Source organism: Paramisgurnus dabryanus, chromosome 18, assembly GCF_030506205.2.
Source record: "Paramisgurnus dabryanus chromosome 18, PD_genome_1.1, whole genome shotgun sequence".
NCBI classification, from domain to species: domain Eukaryota; kingdom Metazoa; phylum Chordata; class Actinopteri; order Cypriniformes; family Cobitidae; genus Paramisgurnus; species Paramisgurnus dabryanus.
Window position 1 is genome coordinate 14,367,424 of NC_133354.1, and position 23,372 is coordinate 14,390,795.

General features: G+C 37.8%; 1 protein-coding gene across 2 annotated transcripts in view; it reads left to right on the plus strand.

The window, feature by feature from the left end:
• The window catches only part of rictorb (RPTOR independent companion of MTOR, complex 2b), a 40,321-nt gene extending 17,535 nt beyond the window's left edge, over nt 1-22,786 (plus strand). The window contains exons 19-39 of one of the 2 annotated variants that reach the window (XM_065286813.2): nt 2,070-2,116; nt 2,205-2,340; nt 2,505-2,704; nt 2,981-3,107; nt 3,233-3,397; nt 3,502-3,578; nt 6,606-6,684; nt 6,941-7,050; nt 7,168-7,255; nt 7,334-7,426; nt 7,535-7,641; nt 11,631-11,902; nt 12,638-13,664; nt 15,076-15,147; nt 16,296-16,467; nt 16,628-16,712; nt 16,792-16,995; nt 17,248-17,400; nt 18,005-18,128; nt 19,834-19,972; nt 20,127-22,786. In XM_065286813.2, coding sequence (XP_065142885.1) covers nt 2,070-2,116; nt 2,205-2,340; nt 2,505-2,704; nt 2,981-3,107; nt 3,233-3,397; nt 3,502-3,578; nt 6,606-6,684; nt 6,941-7,050; nt 7,168-7,255; nt 7,334-7,426; nt 7,535-7,641; nt 11,631-11,902; nt 12,638-13,664; nt 15,076-15,147; nt 16,296-16,467; nt 16,628-16,712; nt 16,792-16,995; nt 17,248-17,400; nt 18,005-18,128; nt 19,834-19,972; nt 20,127-20,201 — 3,552 coding nt within the window. In that variant the 3' untranslated portion in view covers nt 20,202-22,786. The remainder of the gene's footprint in view (nt 1-2,069; nt 2,117-2,204; nt 2,341-2,504; nt 2,705-2,980; nt 3,108-3,232; nt 3,398-3,501; nt 3,579-6,605; nt 6,685-6,940; nt 7,051-7,167; nt 7,256-7,333; nt 7,427-7,534; nt 7,642-11,630; nt 11,903-12,637; nt 13,665-15,075; nt 15,148-16,295; nt 16,468-16,627; nt 16,713-16,791; nt 16,996-17,247; nt 17,401-18,004; nt 18,129-19,833; nt 19,973-20,126) is intronic. The other variant, XM_065286815.2, reaches the window with a different exon arrangement.
• Nucleotides 22,787-23,372: the final 586 nt, after the last annotated feature.

The following is a 23,372-nucleotide window of genomic DNA, read 5'->3' on the forward strand; positions in this document are numbered from 1 at the left end:
GTGTGACATGGAAGTGTGAAATATTTGCAAACATCTCAGAATAAAGTTTGCATGTTTGAATGAATTGTTCCTTAAAGGTGCTCTAAGCGAATTGAAGCGTTTTAGACCATAAAACATTTTTTGTTACATACCGGAAACATCTCCTCACTATCTGCTTGCTGCCTGTCCGCTGATCAAACTGTAAAAAAACGCGATCTCTGTAGACAGCCCAGGCTTCACAAACGGCAATATCAACAAATGGCCAAACCTAGCAGCACAAAACAAAACAAAGTATTGCAGCCAATAAACGACAAGAAGGATTTGGGGGTGGGGGTTGGGCGCGTTCATGAAAGCACGGAAGGGAGGGGGAGGGGGAGGAGTTAGCTACGCTCTGTCTGTTTGAAAACAGTTCAAACATCAACAGGAAGTGACGTCGCACATTATTCGCTTAGAGCGCCTTTAAGGAATAGTCCATTTAAATTATCTTATAATTTATCTCACCATCATGCTATCACAAATGTAAATGTATTCCTTTTCTTTCGTTAAATTTGCATTGTGTAACTTTTGGAAGGATCTCTTGACAATATTATATTAATTTTATTAGTTGTATATAATGATTTATCTACATACACCGTGGGTCCCCTTACATGAAAGTTGCCATTTTGTGCCATCATGTAGTCCTTATTTGAGAAACTGTTCTATAGAGCGCATTTTGTCACTACGTTGTTTCAGAATATGACATGTTTGTCCTGTTGGGGCTACCGTAGCTTCACTATGCGTTTTCGAAAGGAAGGGGTGAGCTGTTTTCAGATCGCAACATTCTGAGTCCTTACTTGTGGACTCCTCAGAGTTCACACTTTAATGACATCATGTAGTGCAGAATATAGGGACTCCTTGGCGCGAGGGCGCACAGCAGTTGTATTTTGAGACAGACTTAAGCGTCACACCTGTAATAGGAAGAGAAGTTGCCCATCAATGTGAACTCCTCCCATCCTTCGTCTGATTCGTCATTTTATCAAGGGTGCAAAGGGGGCGCTGATGAGCACACTTCAGAACGTAAAAATAGAAGATGGGACACCCTACAGACTCGTAGACTAAGCAAGCAGTCCCTCTAGAAAAGTGCAATGATTCAATGCATAATCCGCCAAAGTCTGCATATTTATTTGAAGGCCGCATTTTTTTCAAATACGCCACACTTTCACCGCATAAATTGCAGATTTCCGCCTGCAAAATATAGGGGCTTGCATGATTTCATAATCCACCCATTTTTAAAGCAATAAGTCACATATATCTTAGCAAAAATGCACTTCACACAAGCGCAGCAATGTTCCCTGTTGCCATGGGAACGTTATGAAGTGACGTATTTACGCTACGTGAACATCACTGAAAAGCTGCAAAAGCTGCAAACAGTTTTTGCAAGTTTCAACAATTTTTGCAAGTTCCTGCAACTTCATTGCATAAAATTGCATAAATATCCCACATATCCAATCGCATTTTTTAAGAAAACGTACCGCAAGATCAAGGATTTTTGCCTGCAACAATCACAAAAAACTCAATTTTTTTCTGGAAGGACTGACTAAGCGAGCACGCGCAATTTAAGGTCACCAGCCCGAAAGTCCATTTGGGACAGGTCCTGAGCCTTTGATTGCAATTCACAGTCTTACCACTAGATGCCGCTTAAAATCTACACAGGGGACCTTTAAACTGCACATACATCATTAAAGTAATTTAAATGACTCCAGTGGGATTTTAAATGTATTTATATATGTAACGTAATTATACATGTTATGCATGTTTTAATGAACATTGACAATATTAATGTTATATAATTTATTAATTATATTATTAAAAAAAATTATTGCACTAATTTAATGTAATCTAAGTAAGCAAGTAAATTATAAATTAATTTAAATTTTTATGAAAGAATTAACTATTCTTTCAATAGAATGTCACAATGCAGTACTTTTTGTATAGGATATTATGTGAAATGGGGTGTCAGTTTTAAATTTCTGTGAGCATCTTTAAACAGGCATTAATACATAACGTAACTGTATAATTTTTTTTTCATTTGTTCAACATTTATGCTGCAGTGGCCAAATGTAAACATTCGAAACAACAAAGACGAGCAGCTGCACAAGTAAGCATTGTTGTGTGGAAAATTCTGGGAAATCTCTTACATTGTTGTCAGCCATTCATCACCTTAAAAGCTACTACTTCTCTCTCAGGTTTGTGCGAAGGCTGCTGTTTTTCTACAAGCCAAGCAGTAAGCTGTATGCCAGCCTGGAGCTGGATCACAGCAAGGCCAAGCAATTAACAGTGGTGGGCTGTCAGTTTATTGAGTTCCTGCTGGAGTCAGATGAGGTGAGAGGATAAAAGTCATAAAAGAGCTGAGCCTTAAAGGAACAATACACTCGAAATTCCCCGTCTCCCCCAAAAAGAATGTCACGTTTATAATGGAAAGACGTTTGGAATGACTTGAGGGTCAAGAAATGTTATTCCTTGTTTCACGATATTTATATCTTCAGGATGGCCAGGTGTATCTTGAGGACCTGGTAAAGGATATTGTGCAGTGGTTGTCCTCATCCTCTGGGCTAAAGCCAGACCGTAGTCTGCAGAGCAACGGCCTGCTCACCACCCTAAGCCAGCACTACTTTCTCTTCCTGGGCACGCTCTCAGCACACCCGCAAGGTGTTAAGATGCTCGAGAAGTGCAGTGTCTTCCAATGGTTAGTCTAAAATGAGTGATGCACAATATATTGGTCACCACAAGGTCATGGGTTCAATCCCCAAGGCACACACATGATCAAATGATACCTTGTAATGCACTATAAGTTGCTTTGAATAAAAGCTTCTGGCAATTGCATAAATCCAATATAATATCACAAAATATCTGCTATTGGTATTGGCCAAAATTACTCTCTAGGTGTTCCTAATACAATCCTTAAATATATTTAGTCTGATGAACACTAGAAATTATGCATCTCTTCTTTTTTTCTTGGCAGCCTGCTGAACCTGTGCTCTCTGAAGAACCAGGATCATCTTCTGAAGCTGATTGTTTCCACACTGGATTACAGTCGAGATGGATTGGCACGAGTCATCCTCTCCAAGATCCTCACTGCGGCCACTGATGTAAGATTCAGGGTGGCTGTCCATTGGGCAGGTTTACCTTTAACCCTTTGAACCATTGTTAACAAAACATCTATCCTGTTAAAAGTGTTTTGGATCAGTAATGAAGTTCTTGTTCTTTGGTGCAGAATGGCAGGCTGTACGCCACCAAGCATCTTCGGGTGCTGCTCCGGGCTAATGTTGAGTTCTTCAGCAACTGGGGGATGGAACTGCTGGTGACTCAGCTTCACGACCGTAACAAGGCCGTTTCAGTAGAGGCTTTGGACATATTGGATGAGGCCTGTGAAGATAAGGTGACATCAGTCTACCCGTAATGGCATAAAGCCATTAGAGTTCAAATGAAGTGGCTATGACTTTGTTCACAAAAAAACATTAAACTCCAGTCTTGTGGTTCTAGGCAAACCTCCATGCTCTGATTCAGATGAAACCAGCACTGACTCATCTGGGAGACAAGGGGGTGCTTTTGCTGCTACGGTAAACTTATTCTAACCCCCTTAAAGGGATACTCCAGCCAAATATAAAAAATTAGCTTTATAATGATAGAAAACGGGGATCTGGGAAAAATTTTAACCCCATATAAGTGCATCCATTCTTTATAGAACTAATTCACACGGTTCCAATAGGTTAATAAAGGTCTTCTGCCGGTAATTGATTAGAATTTTTTTTAAAGTATCCATATTTCAAGCTATATAACTATAAGAACCAGACAAGGGGACATGGTGACTTGGACTCGAGTCGACTCGAGTCGCTATTTTTATGACTTGTGACTTGACTTGACAAAAAATAAAATACTTGAGACTTGACTCGGACTTGGAAGTTAAAGACTCGGGACTTGACTTGACTTGAGACCTGATGACTTGAATGACTTGAGTGTTAATCACATCATGTTTTCAGTTTGAATAGAAAATATATAAATATTAAAAAAAATATAATAAAGTTGACCCAGCTGGAGCACAGACTGAGAATGGCGTTGTCTGAATCATGACATTATCATCAGTCATGCCCTCTCTGCACACCACGCCCACTTTGATCTGAGCGGTACGAGACTTGGCTACTTTTTCTAAGTTTGCCACTTGAACACACACACACACACACAGAAAAATGACTGGATTCTACAATGTTAGGAGCGATTCACATTCAAGTTCGTTATTTCAAATGTAGGCACGCGAACGGAAGAGATTACAATTTTGTTTAATTCCATGATGTATTACTGAACATGAGTATTTACAATGCAAATCCAAATTATTGTAATTTACTGATAGTTACTTACTGTCTATTTTGTCTTTTCACTTTATTAAGATCAGATTCTGCAGGTAAAATTACAATAATAAGGTGACTTGACATGGACTTGACTTGACCTACTACAGGACTTGACTTGACTTGACTTGACATAGCATGTGACTCGACTTGACTTGACATGCCCAAGAAAAAAAATACTTGGGACTTACTTGAGACTTGCACATGTGTGACTTGGTCCCATCTCTGATAAGAACTAGCTTTTGGTAACAGCGCCATCAAGATTCACAAAATAGTTTTAGCGTAGTGAGCGTTTATTGCCCTGGGTACGTTGTGAAGTGACTCTCGTGAATTGCGATGGCGCTTTTACCGAAAGCCTGGTATTACAGGAAGTTAGTTTATAACGTTTTTTTTCAACCCCTAGAGAGTCAGCTGACATTAGCACCATTCGGACTGGATTAGTTTTCCGACGTCCGGATTTTATGTACCGATACGGACAAAAATTCCCAGGCTATTCCAGAGATGTCTGTTTCTTGCGTTTGTGCGTTGCAGAAGATCACGTGCTCTGGATACGCGTGTTTGTAATGTTTGATATTTTGCTTTAAATGTTAAATTATTCCAGAACATGTAATTCTTTATTTAATTTTACCAAATCAAAAAAACGTATACAAATTCTACTGACTACATGTTTTAAATAACTGGCTGCTTATAATAAACTCAACTTACGGAAGTATTGCCCTATGGCAAGCTGCTGCATGTCCGTGTCTGTTTTAAAGATTGCTCTGAATGGGATCTCTATGAAAAGTCCGTCATAAAAATGGAATTATCTCTGCTTTTTGCTCAAAATATGGTGTTTTTGCAAAAACCTACCCATTTTCAAAAGCTGATTGCAAAAGAACCACTAAAGGTAGGATGAAACGTTTTTTTTTTGTTTGAAAGCAGAGGGTCTGTTCTTTCATTTGCTATATTGTATGTTTATATATTTAAAGAAGAACATTTTCTGGAAGGCATTAAACTTTGGTGAAAATCATGAAAAACGCTGGTGCTGGCTGGCAACTTTTTTTAAAAACGCTGGCGGTGAAAGAGTTAATAACAATTTATTATCTTTATTTATTAACATTAACAATCCGGATTTAAACAAAATAAGGTTGAGTTTACCTTATACTGATATTACAATGGCATGTCTTAACAGTGTTTGAAATTCAACTGATTATTTTGCCGAATGGAAAAAAAACATCCATATCTGAATGAATGGGACTCAGGAAGTACAATATATGCACGTTAGTAAGACCTTATGGCAGATCACGTTGGCCGAAACACGAAAATAACCATGTTTCAAAAGATGTTGCGGGCAAACACAGACATTGCATCTGGACGGGATTCAGATTCTCAGAGGACCTTTGAGTTCAGCAAAAAACAGTAGGTAAATTGCTCTGGAATTCTTACGGAGGTCGTCAGAGAAAAACACAGACATGGCCAATTCAGACGGGATTAAAAACACAGAGGACCTCTGAGAAGCATGATTTTCTCAGAGGTCCCCCTCTAAAACTATTCCCGTCCGAATAGGGCTATTGGCTTGATTTATCACCCTCTTCTATACGTTACATTATTACGAGGCTCCCTAGTACAGTTTAATCTTAGCCGGTGTACTTTGCTGCTTACGTTTTCCATCGATTTTTTTCTGTATTTTCTACTGCATTTATTAATGTAAAGCTGCGTTGAAACAATTAAACAATTGTGAAAAGCGCTATATAAATAAATTTAATTGAATTGAACAGAAGACCTTTATTAACCCATTTGAACCATGTGGATTACTTCTGTGAAGGATGAATGCACTTTAATGAGGTTTAAAGTAAGAGGTTTTTCACAGATACCTGTTTTTAATCATTATAAAGCATGGAAGAGCAAGAACATTTACAAAATAACTTCACATGTGTTTGTCTGAAGATGATGGACATGTATCGGATGGCTTAGAGGTAAGTAAATCATGGGGTAATTTTAATATCTGGCTGGCGTATCCCTTAAACTCATATATATTAAACTCACATACACATACACATAATACTCTTAAAGACAATGATACTGCTTTCTGGTCATGGTTGCTGCCATCACATGACCTGTCTTGCAACTTGACTGCAGCACTCTATTTGGGGCACATACTGTGCATTGCCTATTAGAAATTTTGACTTGCACAAATCGCCTTTAGGAAAATCACTGGACAAACTGATATGTCATTCATCTACATGTTATGTCTTTCATCTCCAGGTTCTTGTCCATTCCAAAGGGGTTCTCCTATCTAAATGAGAGGGGATATGTCACTAAACAGCTTGAAAAGTGGCAGAAGGTATTGCGTCTTTGCCATTATTTTTAACTCTTAAGATCAAACTGATATACTTAAGTTTATGCTTTTAGATCTAATTATTGTAGAATACAGAATATCAACAAATAGCATTTTATTTGTGCTTGTCTATCTCATTTATACATATAGCAGTTATAGTTACGTATAGTGTATTTGAGTTAGATTACATAATGTTAGCGCAATTGTACATTAACCAGTTTGTTTATTATTATTAAGTAAATGCGCCTTTGTTCTGCTGTAGGAATATAACCTTAAGTATGTGGACCTCATAGAGGAGCAATTGAATGAAGCTCTCACTACCTACCGAAAGCCAGTAGATGGGGATAATTATGTTCGGCGAAGCAACCAAAGGTTTTTTTGTTCTCTAACTTATTTATAACATTTCAAATGTCATGATTCTGAAAGGATTTCTTTTTATATGTTAATCTAAATAAAATCTTTGTTTCTAAGCCTTCATTTTTCTTACAGGTTACAGAGGCCAAATGTTTATCTTCCTGTGCATTTGTATGGACAACTTGTACATGATAAAACAGGCTGTCATTTACTGGAAGCTCAGGTATGTGCTCCAAAATAATTTATGACTGGACTTAAAGTGACACATATGTACATTTAATACTTCTTTTTGTTATATCAGAATGTGGTTCCAGATCTGAGCTACACCATCCGCTGTCCAGAACTGGACAAATGGGATGGCATTAAACAGCTTAAAGCTGCACTTTGGGCCTTGGTGAGCTGCTGTGTGTGTGAGAGAGAGAGAGAGAGAATTTGGTATTTGAATACATTTTCTTTAAAATAAATATTTAGTTTCTCAGTTTTCCTTTTTATTTGCTTCAAGGGAAACATTGGCACATCCAACTGGGGGCTGAACCTTCTGCAGGAAGAAAATGTGGTTCCAGACATCGTCGCTCTTGCTCATGACTGTGAGGTTTTGTCTATCAGAGGGTACGTAGTCTTCAAAATCAGGCTGGCTGGATATTGCCAATAAAGCCTACATTTAGGAATGCTATTTTGGTTGGACGCTGCCTAATGGGTGTTGCGCTTGCTCTAACATTGCTGAAGTGGTGAAATGTGGATCAACCTGTAGCTCAATGGGTAGAGCCTTACGTTAGCAACACAACGGTTATGGGTTTGGACCTCAGGGAACACATACTGATAATTGCATTGATTAAAAAGCACTGTATATCGCTTTAGATAATAGCATCTGCCACATTTCTCCAGAGCCTGGCTGGAGTCTGTCTCAAGTTTTGATATTGTACCCACCCTCCTCATCCTTCTTCTTTAGTTTCTATCAATCCTCTCAATTATAGTTGCTGATAAGCAAAAATAAAAAGATGAAATAGAGGACAAAGGATAATGCTACCACAAAATGGGCTGATAATGTACTAATCCAAATGTATTAAACGCTTATGACTGTTAAACTAATAGAGACGTTTAGTAATGATGCCATTTTCTAGGCAAACCTAAAAAACGAATTCGCCTTGGGTAATTTTTAATGGCTTTTCAGAACATTATGAGGTTTTGTCTATCAGGGAGTATGCAGTCTTCAAAATCAGGCTGGCTGAGTATGGCAAATAATATAAAAATGTAGAAAAAACACTTAAATCAAATGAAACCAATTAAAATCTGCCATTGTACCTATTTACAATTTCTGAACCTTTGAAAATTGCTTATGTTCTTATAGGTTTTAGACTTTATTTGTAGTTTCACTGTGCTTTTTTAGTTTTTTTATCCAAAACTACATAGATTGCACTTTAGCTATACTTTATCAGAATATATGCATGTTTTTTGTGTCTCCACTATATAGCTATAACGGCAGTTTTGTTTCACGACTTGCAGTGCGTGTGCTCAAAACTCATTGGGATGGGTTAAATGCAGAGGTCACATTTCGAGTATGCGTACAATCTTGTCACTTTTACACAAAAATTAGTTTATTAATGAATTTCATACTCATATGATGAAGTTTTATGGCTTACTTAAGTAATATGTCATTGTCATGAAACTGTATAAGCTATAATATTAGCCAACATTTTACTTCCTCCATAATACATTTATTGTGAAATTACTAAAGTTAACAGCTCAAAGATGAGTGGGAGTTGAACAGGCAATCGGTCCATCATCCGAGTCAAGCGCTCTGCAAGCCTCTGTACTAATGCGGACGCGTGTGCGCGGGAGGGTGAAGCACGCACAGGCCCAGAGGGCTCAACCTGCATGACCGGCCGATTCGGGATTAGGGAATGATGTTTACTAACTGCACAACCTTCATACACTAGCTGGCCTCTGTTACAACAGCGAATAACATCTTATATAGTCTTAACACATCGCTAGTTTGTAGTATATATTGCGTTAATGAATGCAAGGTGGTAAAAAGATTAATGGACAGATAAGTGAGCAGGGTAAAATAATTTATTTCATAGCATGTCATTTTATTCTTAAAGGAAAACAGTTTTCAATATTTTACTATGTTCTTCCCTCAACTTAGACAAATTAATACATACCTATATTTTCTGAATGCGTGCACTTAATCTTTGTACAGCGCTTTGTGAATGTTAGCATTTAGCCTAGCACAATTCATTCATTATGGTCCAGACAGGGATGAATTTAGAAGCCACCAAACACTTCCATGTTTTCCCTATTTAAAGACTTTTACATGAGTAGTTACATGGGCAAATTTCTAAGTGGAAAAAAAAGAGATCTATATTGTATGGCAGAAGAGCACATAGTTTGCAGCACTTGGACCTCGGGTACAGTAACATTATTAACGGCGAGTTTGAAGTGCTCTTAAGTACAGTACACACCAAAAGTTCGGACACACTCACTCATTCTTTATTTATATATTTTTCCACATAACAGAATAATAATAAACTCGTCCAAGCTATGGCATTATGGAGGACCACAAGAGTCATGCAAAATGTAATAAAGAACTTCAATATTTAATAACTATTTGGACAATAAAAATAGCAATTAATAGATTTGTTTTAAAATGAATTAATTAATCTATAAATAAATAGACAAAGTTAGAAAAAAATTATTTTGTAACATTTTGTTATATAAAAAGTGACATTATAAAAATAACATAGAAATGAAATATTAATCCATGAATAAATAGTTCAAAGTAATATAACAATTTACAAAAACAACATAAAACACTCAATAAGTTCATCATTTTAAATTGCATTTATAAATTCTTCATTAATAATGTTATTTCAAAAAGCGATTTAAAAAGAGAAATAAATAACTGGATTTATAAATTGAACTGCAAATACAGGTTTAAATTAGGCATTTAAAAGGGCATTTCCGTTTAACATTTCTGTTTTCATTTTCCAAATGGTTCTCCTTATTCTTTTCACTATTCGATTTGCTTTTCGTTTTAGCCTCTCTATTTAGCTTTTCCGTGACTCTTTGGGTCCTGGCAAATGGTCAAATAAGAAATGCAAATTAGCTATGGCCAGGTGGATGTAACAAGCTCGCTGATTGGCTCTTATTGTACGTCATGCACAGATTTATAGATCTCGGATGAGGACCCAAAGAGTCACAGAAAAGCTAAATAGAGAGGCTAAAACGAAAAGCAAATCAAATAGCGAAAAGAATAAGGAGAACCATCGGGAAAATTAAAACGGAAATGTTAAAACGGAAATGCCCTTTTAAATGCCTAAATTATTTGTAGTTCAATTTATAAATCCAGTTATTAATTTCCCTTTTTAGATCGCTTTTTGAAATACATTTTGAAATTCCATTATTTAATTAAGAATTTATAAATGCAATTTAAATTGATGAACTTATTGAGTGTTTTATGTTGTTTTTGTAAATTGTTATATTAATTTGAACAATTTATTAATGGAATAATATTTCATTTCTACGTTATTTTTATAATCTCAATTTTTATTGCCTAATAAAATGTAACATAATGATTTTTTTTTGTAACTTTGTCTTTTTATTTATAGATTAATTAATGAATTTTTAAACAAATCTATTAATGCTATTTTTATTGTCCAGGTCGTTATTAAATATTAAAGTTCTTTATTACATTTTTCATGACTGTTGTGGTCCTCCATATGGCATAACACAAATGCAACTGTGGGAATTATGTTGGTGACTGAAAGCATCCAAAATAAATCAAAACTCTGTTATATTTTATCATCTCAAGTGCAGTCACCCTTTGCCTTGAAATTGCAAAACTATACTCGTGTCATTTTATCAAGAAGCTTCTTGAAGTTTTACTTTAGACTGAATTTTAAAGAACATTGAACGACTTCACATTTAATCTGGGCTCTTATTGGCTTTTTCTGTAATATTCAGTGCAAGTCATTTATTTCAAAAATAATATTTTAAAATTAAATTGTAGTTTTCTAATAACAGAAATGAATCTGTTTGGCACAGGTATAGTTTCTACAAACGTAATTTCATGCATTTAACCATACACCTTCAGATTAAAAGATTTTTAAAATCATAGTTAACATTTTAGTGCATCCAAACTTTTGGCCTGCACTGTAAATAGTTGAGAACTGGAGAATTGCACTTCTTATGAACTTCCTATAATTCATCTTTTAACATTCTTAGATTGTTTCGTGAATCCGGCCCCTGTTTCTCAGTATATGTATTGTTCCAGTAATCACACATGAAACTACAATAATGTGGCATTTGGATTGCACCATACCCAATTTCCACTTTTCATGAACGTGCAATACACTGAAGTCATTGCACAAAAGATAATCGCCAACCAAGCCTTACCAGTAAACTCAGACGGTTGTGTTTTCTCAAAGACTTTCATAATGCACAGTTTCAACATAATTTCCCAACAACCATTGTGAGGGTCTAAATGACTGTGAATTGTGTCATTCAGACCCCATCCCCCCTCCATTTGGCAATCATGCATTGTTTCATACAATCTCACCTTTTACATGTTTTTTCCTCTACCTTTTGTTCTCACTCAGGACGTGTCTTTACGTTCTGGGGCTTATCTCTAAAACAAAGCAGGGCTGTGACCTCCTTAAACTCCATGCCTGGGACGCAGTCAGGCACAACCGCAGGCAGCTGTGGCCTGTGGTGCCAGATGAGGTGGATCAGCACCAAAACCCACAACAGCACCACAACCCACAACATCAGCATCCTCTCATTCAGCTGTCCTCAGTCCCCAGCACCCTCAGCCTGAACTCTGAGTCCACCGGATCCAGACACAACAGCGAGAGTGACTCCACTCAGCCCAGTGAGTGCTACTTACACCCACTCAGCTATTACTCAAAGCCTTTACTGTGTGGTTTTGGGTGGAGGTCAGATTGGCCTACATCTTCTTTATCTAATGCACGCTTGTATTTGTCTATTTATCATTCTTATTTTAGGTCTCAGTCTAGTTCTTTAAAACGAAAGTAAATATGTCACTTCAACAGGTTTTTGGGTTGTAACACCCGGGTGTGGGTGGTGAGTGACAAGTTGAGTGCTTATACAGTAGCACTTTACCATGTGATTGCTTGGGTGTTCGGTTTTGATTGTTAGTAATAAGTGAAGTGTTTGAAACGGTTGCATCATTTGTTTTATTTCGTTGAGAGCAGATGCTTGTTCCTTCCTGTTCATGGATGTTGGGAAAAGTTGTGCAAACTTAACATACGATTATGGAGGTGTTTTACAGTAAGCCCCGGGCTGTATTTGGGGTTTGATGTGGCATCAGTTTACCTGACTGGGTCTACAGTTATGCACAGATGTGTTTCCGACATTCCTTATGGGAGGCATGAATATTTATTTAATATTTTTCAAATGGACTCAGTGTTAGTTTATAGATGAGTAAGCACTGTAAGAAAGACTGTGAGTCATATAGAAATTTGCAGAGGGGAAAAGTTTAGGCTTTTCTTGGCCAACACTACAAACTCTGTGGCCCTGCTAATGCTCTGTATTCATGTTGATTTAAAACAGAGAAGTAAAAAATGCTAAATTGCTCTTTTTTTAGGCATGTACATCCTGGATGACGAAAAGTTGGAAAGTCCTGAGGACCAGCCACTGTACTTCAGATCCAAACTCCTAAAGGACCGCAGCCCCTTCACCATCTTATCCTCCAGCAGATTGGTGCGTAACCGCTTCCTCATCTCGCTCTCTGGAAAGAAGCTCCGCAGCACCAGTGATCCCAAAGGCACGGGTGGCAGCACTAAACTCCAGGGTGAGCCCACACTCGGAGGCCTCAGGAGGATTCGCACAGTCACCGAGCCCTCCATATACTCTCCCGTTCAAGGAGATATGTTCAGTCCTGTGTTTACTGACGTACATCTGCCAAAGAGCCCCAGCGTTAATCTGGAGACCTCATTTGTAAGCAACAAAACCTCGGACAACCAGGGCAGCACATCCAGTATCTGCGATACGGAGGTACGTCTGCAAAAAACCGCAGATCGGAGCTCAGGTGGTGGAGATGGTCAGCGAGAGCAGACGATTCGGGAAAGGCTAGCCGGCGATGGCTCCGCCCCCGGAGGCGGAGCTCAGTTCAAAAGCCGCAGTCAGAGTTTCAACACGGACACGACCACCAGCGGCATAAGCTCTATGAGTTCCAGCCCATCCCGAGAGATGGTGGGCGGCATGGACTCGTCGACCATCGATACGGATTGCGTTAGCCTCAACACGGTTGTTAGCACTCAAACTGTCAAAACGCTGCACTCCCTCACCCCCCAATCCAATCACCTGCCCCTTTCCAAATCTAACTCTGTGCTGCTGATGCCCCCAGGCTCCTCGCACACTCTACCACGCAGGGCCCAGTCCCTTAAATCCCCCTCGGTCACTACCATATCAAGCCTGACGGACTGCAGCTTCATGTACACGAGTCCGCGGGACGCGCTGGGGTACGCTACTCTGAAACGACTGCAGCAGCAGCGCATCCATCCATCCCTGTCCCACAGCGAGGCGCTGGCCTCTCCCGCCAAAGATGTGCTCTTTACTGACGCCATCACCATGAAAACAGGCAGCCTGGACTCCAGACTCACGCCACGCAGGTAAATGCAGACAGACACACGCTTGGTTCTTTGCCTTTTTTGTTTATTACAGGGTTCCCATGGGTCCTTGAAATCCTTGAAAGCTTGTGAATCTGGGGGGAAAAAATTCAAGGCCCTTGGAAGTTTTTGAAAATATACATACATAGATACAGGGCATTGAAAGTGCTTGAGTTTTCTGGAAAAAATCAATATTATTCCCTGTGTAGTGTAGGATAATATAAAAAATTCTAGACTTTTTAACTCTTTCACCGCCAGCATTTTTCATGATTTTCACAAAAGTTTAATGCCTTCCAGAAAATGCTCCTTTTTAAATATATAAACATACAATATATGAAATGAAAGAACAGACCCTCTGCTTTCAAACAAAAAATCAGTTTCATCCTACCTTCATGTGTTCTGTTTTTATCACCTCTCAAATATGGGTAGGTTTCATCAAAAACACCAAATTTTGAGCAAAAAGCTGAGATAATTCCATTTTTGTGAAGGACTTTTGATAGAGATGAGATGCAGAGGGATTTTTAAAACATACACCGACATACAGCTGTTTGCCCTAGGGCAATACTTCCTTTTTTATAAGTTGCAGAAGAGCGCAATATAATAGCGGTATTGATATCTTGTCAATGGCGGGGAAAGAGTTAAGCACACGTGCTAAACTGTTTGCTTTAAATGCTTATATCTTCTGTATGCGAATGTTGATTCATACCAAAATGTTTTTTTGCATAGTTTGACACCTGAAAACGTCTTGGGTTACGTATGTTACTGTTGTTCCGTGAGAAGGGAACGAGACGCTGTGTCTTCCTTGTCATACTTTTTGGCAATATTTCAGTTAACGATATACTTCCTAGCTCCCGCGTCACCCTGTCTTTGTCTTTAAGCCTCACCATTGAATTTGATTACACATTCAGACGCACTTACCCCTAAAGTGTCCCCGCAGTGACATAGCGTGAGTTCCCTCGAAAGGGAACTGTAACAATGTATCTTAAAAGGTAACATTATGTAACCTTGCTCTCACTTGAAATGTGTGCCCACATTTAGTCCTTGAATTTGAGGGTATTGGACTTGGAAAGTCCTTGAAAGGTCCTTGAATTTTAAGTTAACTAAGGTGTGGGAACCCTGTTATTACGTCCTGTTATGCTTCTGAACATGATAATTTATGTCATGTGATCATTACAGAATTCATCCACAGATAGGTGGTTAAAAACCACATGGTAAGCCATACATGATCATCCAGTTTTGACATAACCCCCATCACAGATTTCCGTATTTCTGTCAAAAATGGAAATTTAAAGCAAATATAAAATAATGTTCTGTTGCCCACCATCTGAAGGAAAATGAAACCCATAAAGGCCATTTGAAATCTTTGCCCCCCTCTGTAAATAATGTGGTCTATGTTTCTGATGGTCCCTCTCAGGTATACTAAAAAGCGATTCAGATGTCTGGGCCAGGGTTCGAACAGGCCCCATCGCAGATCCCTGCTTCCACGGTGCGTGGACAACCACCGGTCCAACGTTACTGTCTTTCAGTTTGAAAGTCCACTTTAATTTATTTTTTAAATAAAGTCCCCTGGCCCTTTTAGTTTTTAATTACTTAGAGTTCCCACAACCCATTCCTTTACCTGATTCTCTTCAACCATGACTCCTCAATCCTTTAAAGGAACATGCCGACTTTTTGGGACTTTAGCTTATTCACCGTATCCCCCAGAGTTAGATAAGTCCATACATACCTTATTCATCACCGTGCGTGCCGTAACTCTGTCTGACACACCCACCGTTAGCCTAGCTTAGCACAAAGAATGGAAGTAAATGGCTCCAGCTAGCATACTGCTCCCGATAAGTGACAAAATAATGCCAACATTTTCCTACTTGTATGTTGTGATTTGTACAAATAAAAAGGTAATATGGGACACAGCCATCTGTTAACCGTATGCATAGGGAGCTATATTCTCAGAAGGCGAAGCATTGCTACTTGGGTGCTAATAATTCCACCCAAGTAGCAGTGCTTCCCCTTAAAAATGGCTGTGTCTCATATGACCTTGTTATTTGTACACGCTGTGACTATACAAATCACAACATATAAATAGGAAAATGTTGGAGTTATTTTGTCACTTATTTGGAAGCAGTATGCTAGCTGGAGCCATTTACTTCCAGTCTTTGTGCTAAGCCAGGCTAGCCGTGGGTGCGTCAGACAGGGTTACGCAGGCACAGAGATGGAAAAGGTATGTATGGACTTATCTAACTCTGGGGGATACGGTGAATAAGCTAAAGTCCCAAAAAGTCGGCGTGTTCCTTAAAGTAGCTTCGCCACATTAGGACAAAATAAACTCTCCTTACACCTTGTTAATTGTATGTAGTTCTTACAAGACTTTGTAACCTAACCACTGTCCCAGTTGTCCTAGAATTCCTCAAGTAGTTTGCCGATCATGTGTGGTAATTAAAATTCCTGCATTTGATCCGAGAAGCATGTTGAGATTGTTTGTTTATGCATGAGGCAGCCGCTGACGACCAGCTGCTCACTCTCTGAATTGTAAATACGTCTGTTTCCACAATCTTACCAATCATCTGTTAGCAAGACTCCAAAATGTTTTTGCTTCTCTCTGATCTCTGTCCTGCTGTAATTTTTTTTTAAACGCAGGTTCCTCAAGGCTCTGAGTTTTGCATCTCTGGATAAGGAGGATCTTTTGAGCCCCATCAGTCAGACCTCATTGCAGCGCTCTTCCTCTGTGCGGTCCATGGTCTCCAGTGCCACTTACTCTGATGACTACATCGGCCTTGCACTGCCAATGGACATCAACACCATGTTCCAGGTGTTTACCCCTAAAATTAATGTCAGAATTTGAGACACGTGGCTTAACCTGGTATACGAATCTCCAGTGACTAGTTGTGATCTGACCAAAGTTCTCATTTCATGACTGCATACTTTACAAATCAACTTGTATCTTAAACAATGCATTCTTTGATACCTAGATTAAAGACATACCATACTTCCAAAAGAGGACAAGTCCACCATCAGAGGATAGGACGGCAAAGTTCTTCTCTGGAGATGCAGATGGTGAGGACCTCAATGGTTGTACTGTCTGATAGCATCGTTGCCTCTGTTTCAGTGTCTCAATGCTGCGTTTTGCCTTCAGGTTCTGGTGAAAGTTCTAGACATTCTGTTTTGAGGTCTCAGCTCAGTATAACAGAGTTAATTGCGGTGAGCCGAACGGACCAGCACCAGCTGTTGGGTACGGAGGAGACCGGCCTGCAGGAGCACAGCGATGAGAACTGCCTTTACTGTGTAGGGCTGCAGGTGCTCGGCTGCAATTCAGACACGCCCTCCCAAACCCGCCCAGGTAAGAGAAATCCTTATTTGAGTTCCTCATAGTTTACCAAAGTGATTAAAAAGATAAGATCACCAAGGAGTGAAAATATTAACTTTGTCGTTGCAAAACCCAAAACATTTTTTTTGAAGAATACCTTGGGCACTTTTAAGCTGCAATCCAATGGAGTACTAAAAGGATATTTTCATTTTGGAGCTTTATTAGGGGTGTTATTAAGTCATTTGCTCAGTATTGATTTAGTGGTTTGATTGTTTTTTACTTTAGACTATGCTGACGCTCCATATTCGGAATGGTGCAACCAAACATTACACAACCTTGAGGTGATGCCCCAATCGAAGTTCTCCGGGGTTTCTGGCTGCAGTGATGCTGTTTCTCAGAGCTCTGTTGGTAGCACACGTAGCACTGAGCTCGTTCTTGGTAAGAAAAGTCTTGCATTTGTTCTGCAGTAAGAGCAATGCTTGACTGAATTTCAAGAAAAAAATCTTATTATTTTTGTCTTGATTTCAGTAAAAAATATCTAAAAATTCTTAAATTAAGATGCTTTTTCTTGATGAGCAAAACGACCCAAGAAAATAAGTCTAGTTTTTAGACCCAAAATATTAAATTTAAGTGATTTTGTTCATAAAACATGCAAAAAATCGTGAACATTTTTCTTAAACACTAAATTCAAGAAAAATTCACGAAAAATGTGCTTACCCCATTGGCAGATTTTTTTTGCTTGTTTAATGCACAAAATCACTTAAATTTGATATTTTTGGTCTAAAAACTAGACTTATTTTCTTGGGTCGTTTTGCTCATCAAGAAAAAGCATCTTAATTTAAGAATTTTTTGATATTTTTATTGAAAACAAGACAAAAATACTAAGAATTTTTTTCTTAAATAATTTTTGCAGTGCATCATGGAAACTAGCAAGAGGCAGAGTTCAAATAAGATCTGAGTCGTATCAGATTTACTTACAGTACATGAATTGCATTTTTTTATTTTGAGGATAATCGTTGGTCTATGTGTCATCTCCTTACAGGAGTTAAAAACATTCCTGAAGATGCTCCAGCCTGCCGTGTTCTCCTGAGGAAGGAGGTACTTCGGCTGGTCATCAACCTCAGCTCCTCGGTGGGGACCAAAGGGAATGAAACCGGACTTCTCACGTAAGGAGACATATCATCAACTTGAATTTTGACTGTGAATTTTTATTAATCCATATCAAAATGTTTATAGCTGTCACTATGACAGCCAGAATTAGGAAGCCCTCTGAAGACCTCACTGAAAGACTTCCCAGCGGGGCTGGCTTCAGTCCTAGAACTCAATCTTGCAACGTTTAGAGCTTTTTACGCAAAAAAACCCTGGCTCCATGCCCTAATCCTGGTTCAGAATCGGCCGTAAAATCTTGCTGGTCTCGAAACAAGTAAAACCTTTCAAAGCAACTGCAACTAAACATGAAATAAATGTTCAATAACAGCTAAAGCTGAACTTAATTATTAAAAAAATAAGTTACCAAACAAACTTCCATGATTGTTTATTTTTATATATATATAAGGTGTTACAGATGTTTTACAAATGTGAAGTACAATACAGAATATATTGGGCTGATTCTTTATTAATGTTCATTATAATCATTTTGTGATTTTAGAAAAATGTATTATGTTTTGAATCAAAATCTTTTTGAAAAATATCCTAAATTTAACTGCTTAAGCGTCGAAGTAATAATATAACACATTACAATATAACGCAATGTAATACAATATTAAAGGCAGGGTGTATGATCTCTGAAAGCCAATGTTGATATTTGAAATCACCTAAACAAACACGCCCCTACCCCAATAGAATCTGGACCTTCTTTTGATAGATCAGCCCCACACATAAGCGACCCAGGCAATGATGTTGGTTAGTAGACATAGCCCTTACTGCTGATTGGCTACAGCTGCTTTCATCATCTTTTAAAAGCGACTCGTATCCTATATCTGCATTTACACTAAACTCGTGGTAAAACAATTCAAGGTAGACATACTGACCGGGAACAGCTTAAACCACAGATGTTGCGATATGCAATGGACACAGACAATATGATTATACAAGATTATAGAGCTTTATTTATGTAACAAGACATAAAACTTCAACATTAATCTATTATGTGGAGTTGCGTTCTGCATTGCGCTGCTAAGAAGAGTCATGTGATTGTGGGTGGGGTCCACCGGCTTTGACGTCATTTGCCAGCATCGCATTTTCATTGACACGTGACATGTCTTGAAATGGGAATATCGGTTTACTCCGGGTACGCAGGTTTCCTCCCACAAGCCAAAAAAAATGCAAGTTACGCAACTTGGAGATGCCAAATTGTCCCTCCCCCAACCTGTGTATGAATCAACTTGTCTGACACCATGAATATAGCCGTAGATGCTGAAATGGCGTAAAGGAAGAAGAAATAAAGGAGAGATGGGAATATCAGATCTGCATCGCAAATGCATGTATCCGTTTTATATCCGATTTATTTCCACATATGAATGAGGCCTGAAACCGTTCATAGAATATCGAAATCAATACCCTTTTTCCGTCCATGGGTCATATGCCATCTGCACCAAAAAATCAGAATTGAGTCACTTTAAACATGCAATGTTAATAATTCCGTTGTGTGCAAACGCGAGCCAGTAATGAGCTCAGGCCCAGGGGATAATAGTGACAAAGTCGCTAATGGTATGCATGCAGCATTACTGGTACAATAATCATTACTGGTACATTTGGATAAAATGCAAACATTATGTGGGTTTAAGTGAAATTTTAGACTGTAGGATAAAGGATTCTAAGTGTAGGATTATATTTCTCACTTCTCTTAAGTTTTACCGTTTTGTATTTCAGAATCAAGGAAAAGTTTCCCTATGCGTTTGACGACATCTGCCTGTATTCTGAAGTTTCTTACCTGCTTGCTAATTGCATGTTCAGACTGGCTTCCCGACGCTTTATTCAGGAGCTCTTCCAGGATGTTCAGTTCATTCCGGTATTGTAAACACATCATTAAGTCTAAACAGTTCAGTATAAACTTAAGGTTGACAGTTAAAAAAACACCAGGATTGAACATCAAATATGATTTGTATACATATAATAATATTATATTTTTATGTCTTATTCAGTCTAACTTTTCTTGTTTGTAGATGTACGAGGAGGCCGAGAGCATTCTGTCGATGCCCAAGAAGTCTACCACTGTAGATCCTCCATCAGAGCCCTGATCTACCAGGCGATTTTATGCTATTCTCTTCCCTCATACACCAAGCTGCCAATCCATTGCCCTGGCTGTGCACTTAAACTGTTCACGCAATAAGAGACTAGGGCTGTGGAATAAACACAGGTGGATTGAGTGAGTCATCTTAAATCTTTCCACAGAAAGAAAAACTGACGGTACCTTAAGAGAACAAACAGGCCTGAACAAAAACAATCTACCGACATGCTCCACAGACATCTACGGTGGATGTTGTAAACAAATAAATTTGACTGACAGTTACAACACATTCAAATTACACGGTTACGCAAACTACTTGATGGAACGGAAAACTGAATTACAATGGAAAAATTGTCAATGCAAATTGTATTTAAACACAAACCAAATTCAAGGCTCTCTAGGATGTTTGACCTTGGCAATTCCTCTTTGGCCGTTATTATCCTGTTTATAAGGATGTGTTGCATTGCACGTGACTTCCTGGTCAGATCCCTCAACACTACAACATTCCGATTGTTTCTCTTTGGAATTCTCTCTTGCTAATCCTGTCTTTCAATGGAACATGAAGAAGTGGCTTTTGCAACAAGAATGACAAACCCTCAGCTTTAGTTTTGATGCAACTGCTCGGCAAGACAATCATCACGAAGTAATAATAATGGACAATTGCCAGATCACTTTTCTTTTCTGCCTATTCAAATCGACTCTTATCTTGACACCAATACACAAGTAAATGTGCACATACTTGACGGTTTTGTTATGCAATTTTACAATATTTAAAGTATTGTTTAACTGCATTAAAACCAACCTCTGAAACGTCATTCGAAAAATCTCACATTTGCACCAATAGTAGACATATTTATTTATTTATATAATTATTTATTGTTTGGTCCAAGCAGCTCCTAGGTCCTTTACACTTCAATTTCATTTCCAGCTTGATAGTCGGGATAAAACTCAGCTGCATGTTATATATGTCTGACGGTCAGTTAAAAACGTGAAGCGTTATGCCTCTGGTGTTTAGCAGTTTAATTCTATTTCTGTTTTGCAACTAACCCACCTATGAATTGTTTTTATCTTTCTGTATGGAAAATCATTAGTGACGCATTTTTAAAACCAAAAAACAGACTTATGAAACATGTTTTACAATATTTGTGCTATGACACAGAGGTCATCATCAGTTATTCTTGTAGAAGTAATCAGTCTTGTTGTCATCTGACCCAAATATTTTTCTCACTGAGTCTCCCCTTAGAAGTTCTTGTAGTTTTTTTTTTTTTTTGATGTGCTGTTTTGATTAGTCCAGCTGGTTGTCTAAGTAAAGAATTAAGGTTAAACTGACAATTTCATTATCAATAAATGGTAGTGATTATTTGTATTATATATAAATTTAGGTTGTCCATTAAAAAAAATATATATAGCAGCAATTCTCAGTATTACAGCATTTACAGTCTCCATAGATTTTAGTCCCATATAAGGTCATAAGATTCCCTATGTGCATTTTACATTTAGAGTAATATCTGATTTCAGATCTGATCTTATTTGGTGGTGGTTTTGGTTATTTTCACTTATTTGTATTGGCTTTAATCCATGTAAAATTCATATGAAATGGCCCTTTTTATTTATTATAAAAACAACCTAATCTGTCTGTGCCTCTGAATTAAGCATCAGGTTTAAACGTCTGTTAATATTTGCATTGTGTGGTCTGCAATAAAAGTTGTTGCAGTAATTCATGCTGATGAAATTCTAAATGCATGTGCATTTTATCTCGTCTGCAATATAATTGTTAGAATTAGTTTTCCAAGAGCAGCTTGGAATTAAGTATCAGGTGATGCTGCTTAAACTAAATAGTTTGTTTAGTTTAATTTGGCCTTAATAAAAATAATTTCTTTCGGAAGCTGTCCCTAAAAATTTCCTCCCATCCTAAGTGTTCCTAAAGGAAATTGTTGTCGAATGCATCTGAAGCGCTCAGGCCATTAGTATCAGAGGGTGGTGATATCTTTGTGGGTTTTTCCACAGTGTTAAATCATGTTTTTGTTTTGTATTTCTCCCACTGGGGGTTGTTTGTACCCCTCAGGATGACCGTAAGCCATGGTTTAAGGATTTTTATTGAAATGCTGGTATTAAATGCACTTTTTAAAACCTTAATGACAATAATGAAAGCGGCAATTATTTCAAAGTACTAAATTGTATTTGCTGACAAAGTTCCAAATATTAGGGGTTGTTTTTCATCACCGTCGATGCTAAAAGTGTAAAGGAAATGCGTATATTTTTAATGTACATTTGTTCATTGTAAAACTAAAACATGTTGCACCTTTCAGTGATCTTTTTCTGTTAGTGCACTCATGATTTTGCAGAGCACTGTATGAAATTTAAGCACCATGTAGTAATGAATTTCCAGTGATGGATGCAAGTGTTATTTATATTTTCCCTGAAGGGTAAAAAGTCAAACTGTTGTACATAATTCTGATGTTTTCTTTACGATGGGCTTTTGTTGTATAATTTAATGTGTTTTGGGCGTAGGGAGGGGGCATTAGTTATGAGCCTTGAGAAACAATCTAATGAAAGGGATGCATCCTTAATAAAAATAAACCTACGTTTCCTTGACTCATTTCTTATGTGTTTTTATACAGATGCTAAACAAATCCCAGATAAATAATAATATTTAGCAAGTTTTTTTTATTTTTTACTTAGCCTATTCCTAATTAACATTAACTTATATCATTTTGTACATTCTTTTCACTACATTATCCCTATTACATTTTACTTTTTCACACGACCAAGGAAGAAAATATGAGATCAGCTGATTATTGTCCATACAAATTTTATGAATATTGATGTCTAAATGAATTTACTAGAAATATAAAAAGCAGAACTTGAGTTCACTTGTTGGACAAAACAAATTATTAAGTTTACCATTATTATTATTTGCTATAATCCAAGAGTAAAGGGGAGAAATGAAGCTCTCTTGAATACTTGAATCTGATTGGTCAGTTATTCCGATATCCAACGGTCTCGTATATGTATTTAATGTCTGCATAATGCCGATAAACAACCACTAAACTGTAATGCCATCCGGTTACTGCGAGTCATTTTGACCGGTGCTAATGTGTTTATCTCTTCGTTGTTGTTGTTTATTTTTTGCTAATAAAAATATTCGTGTGTCCAATTGTTTAGTTGTGTCAAGCAATCG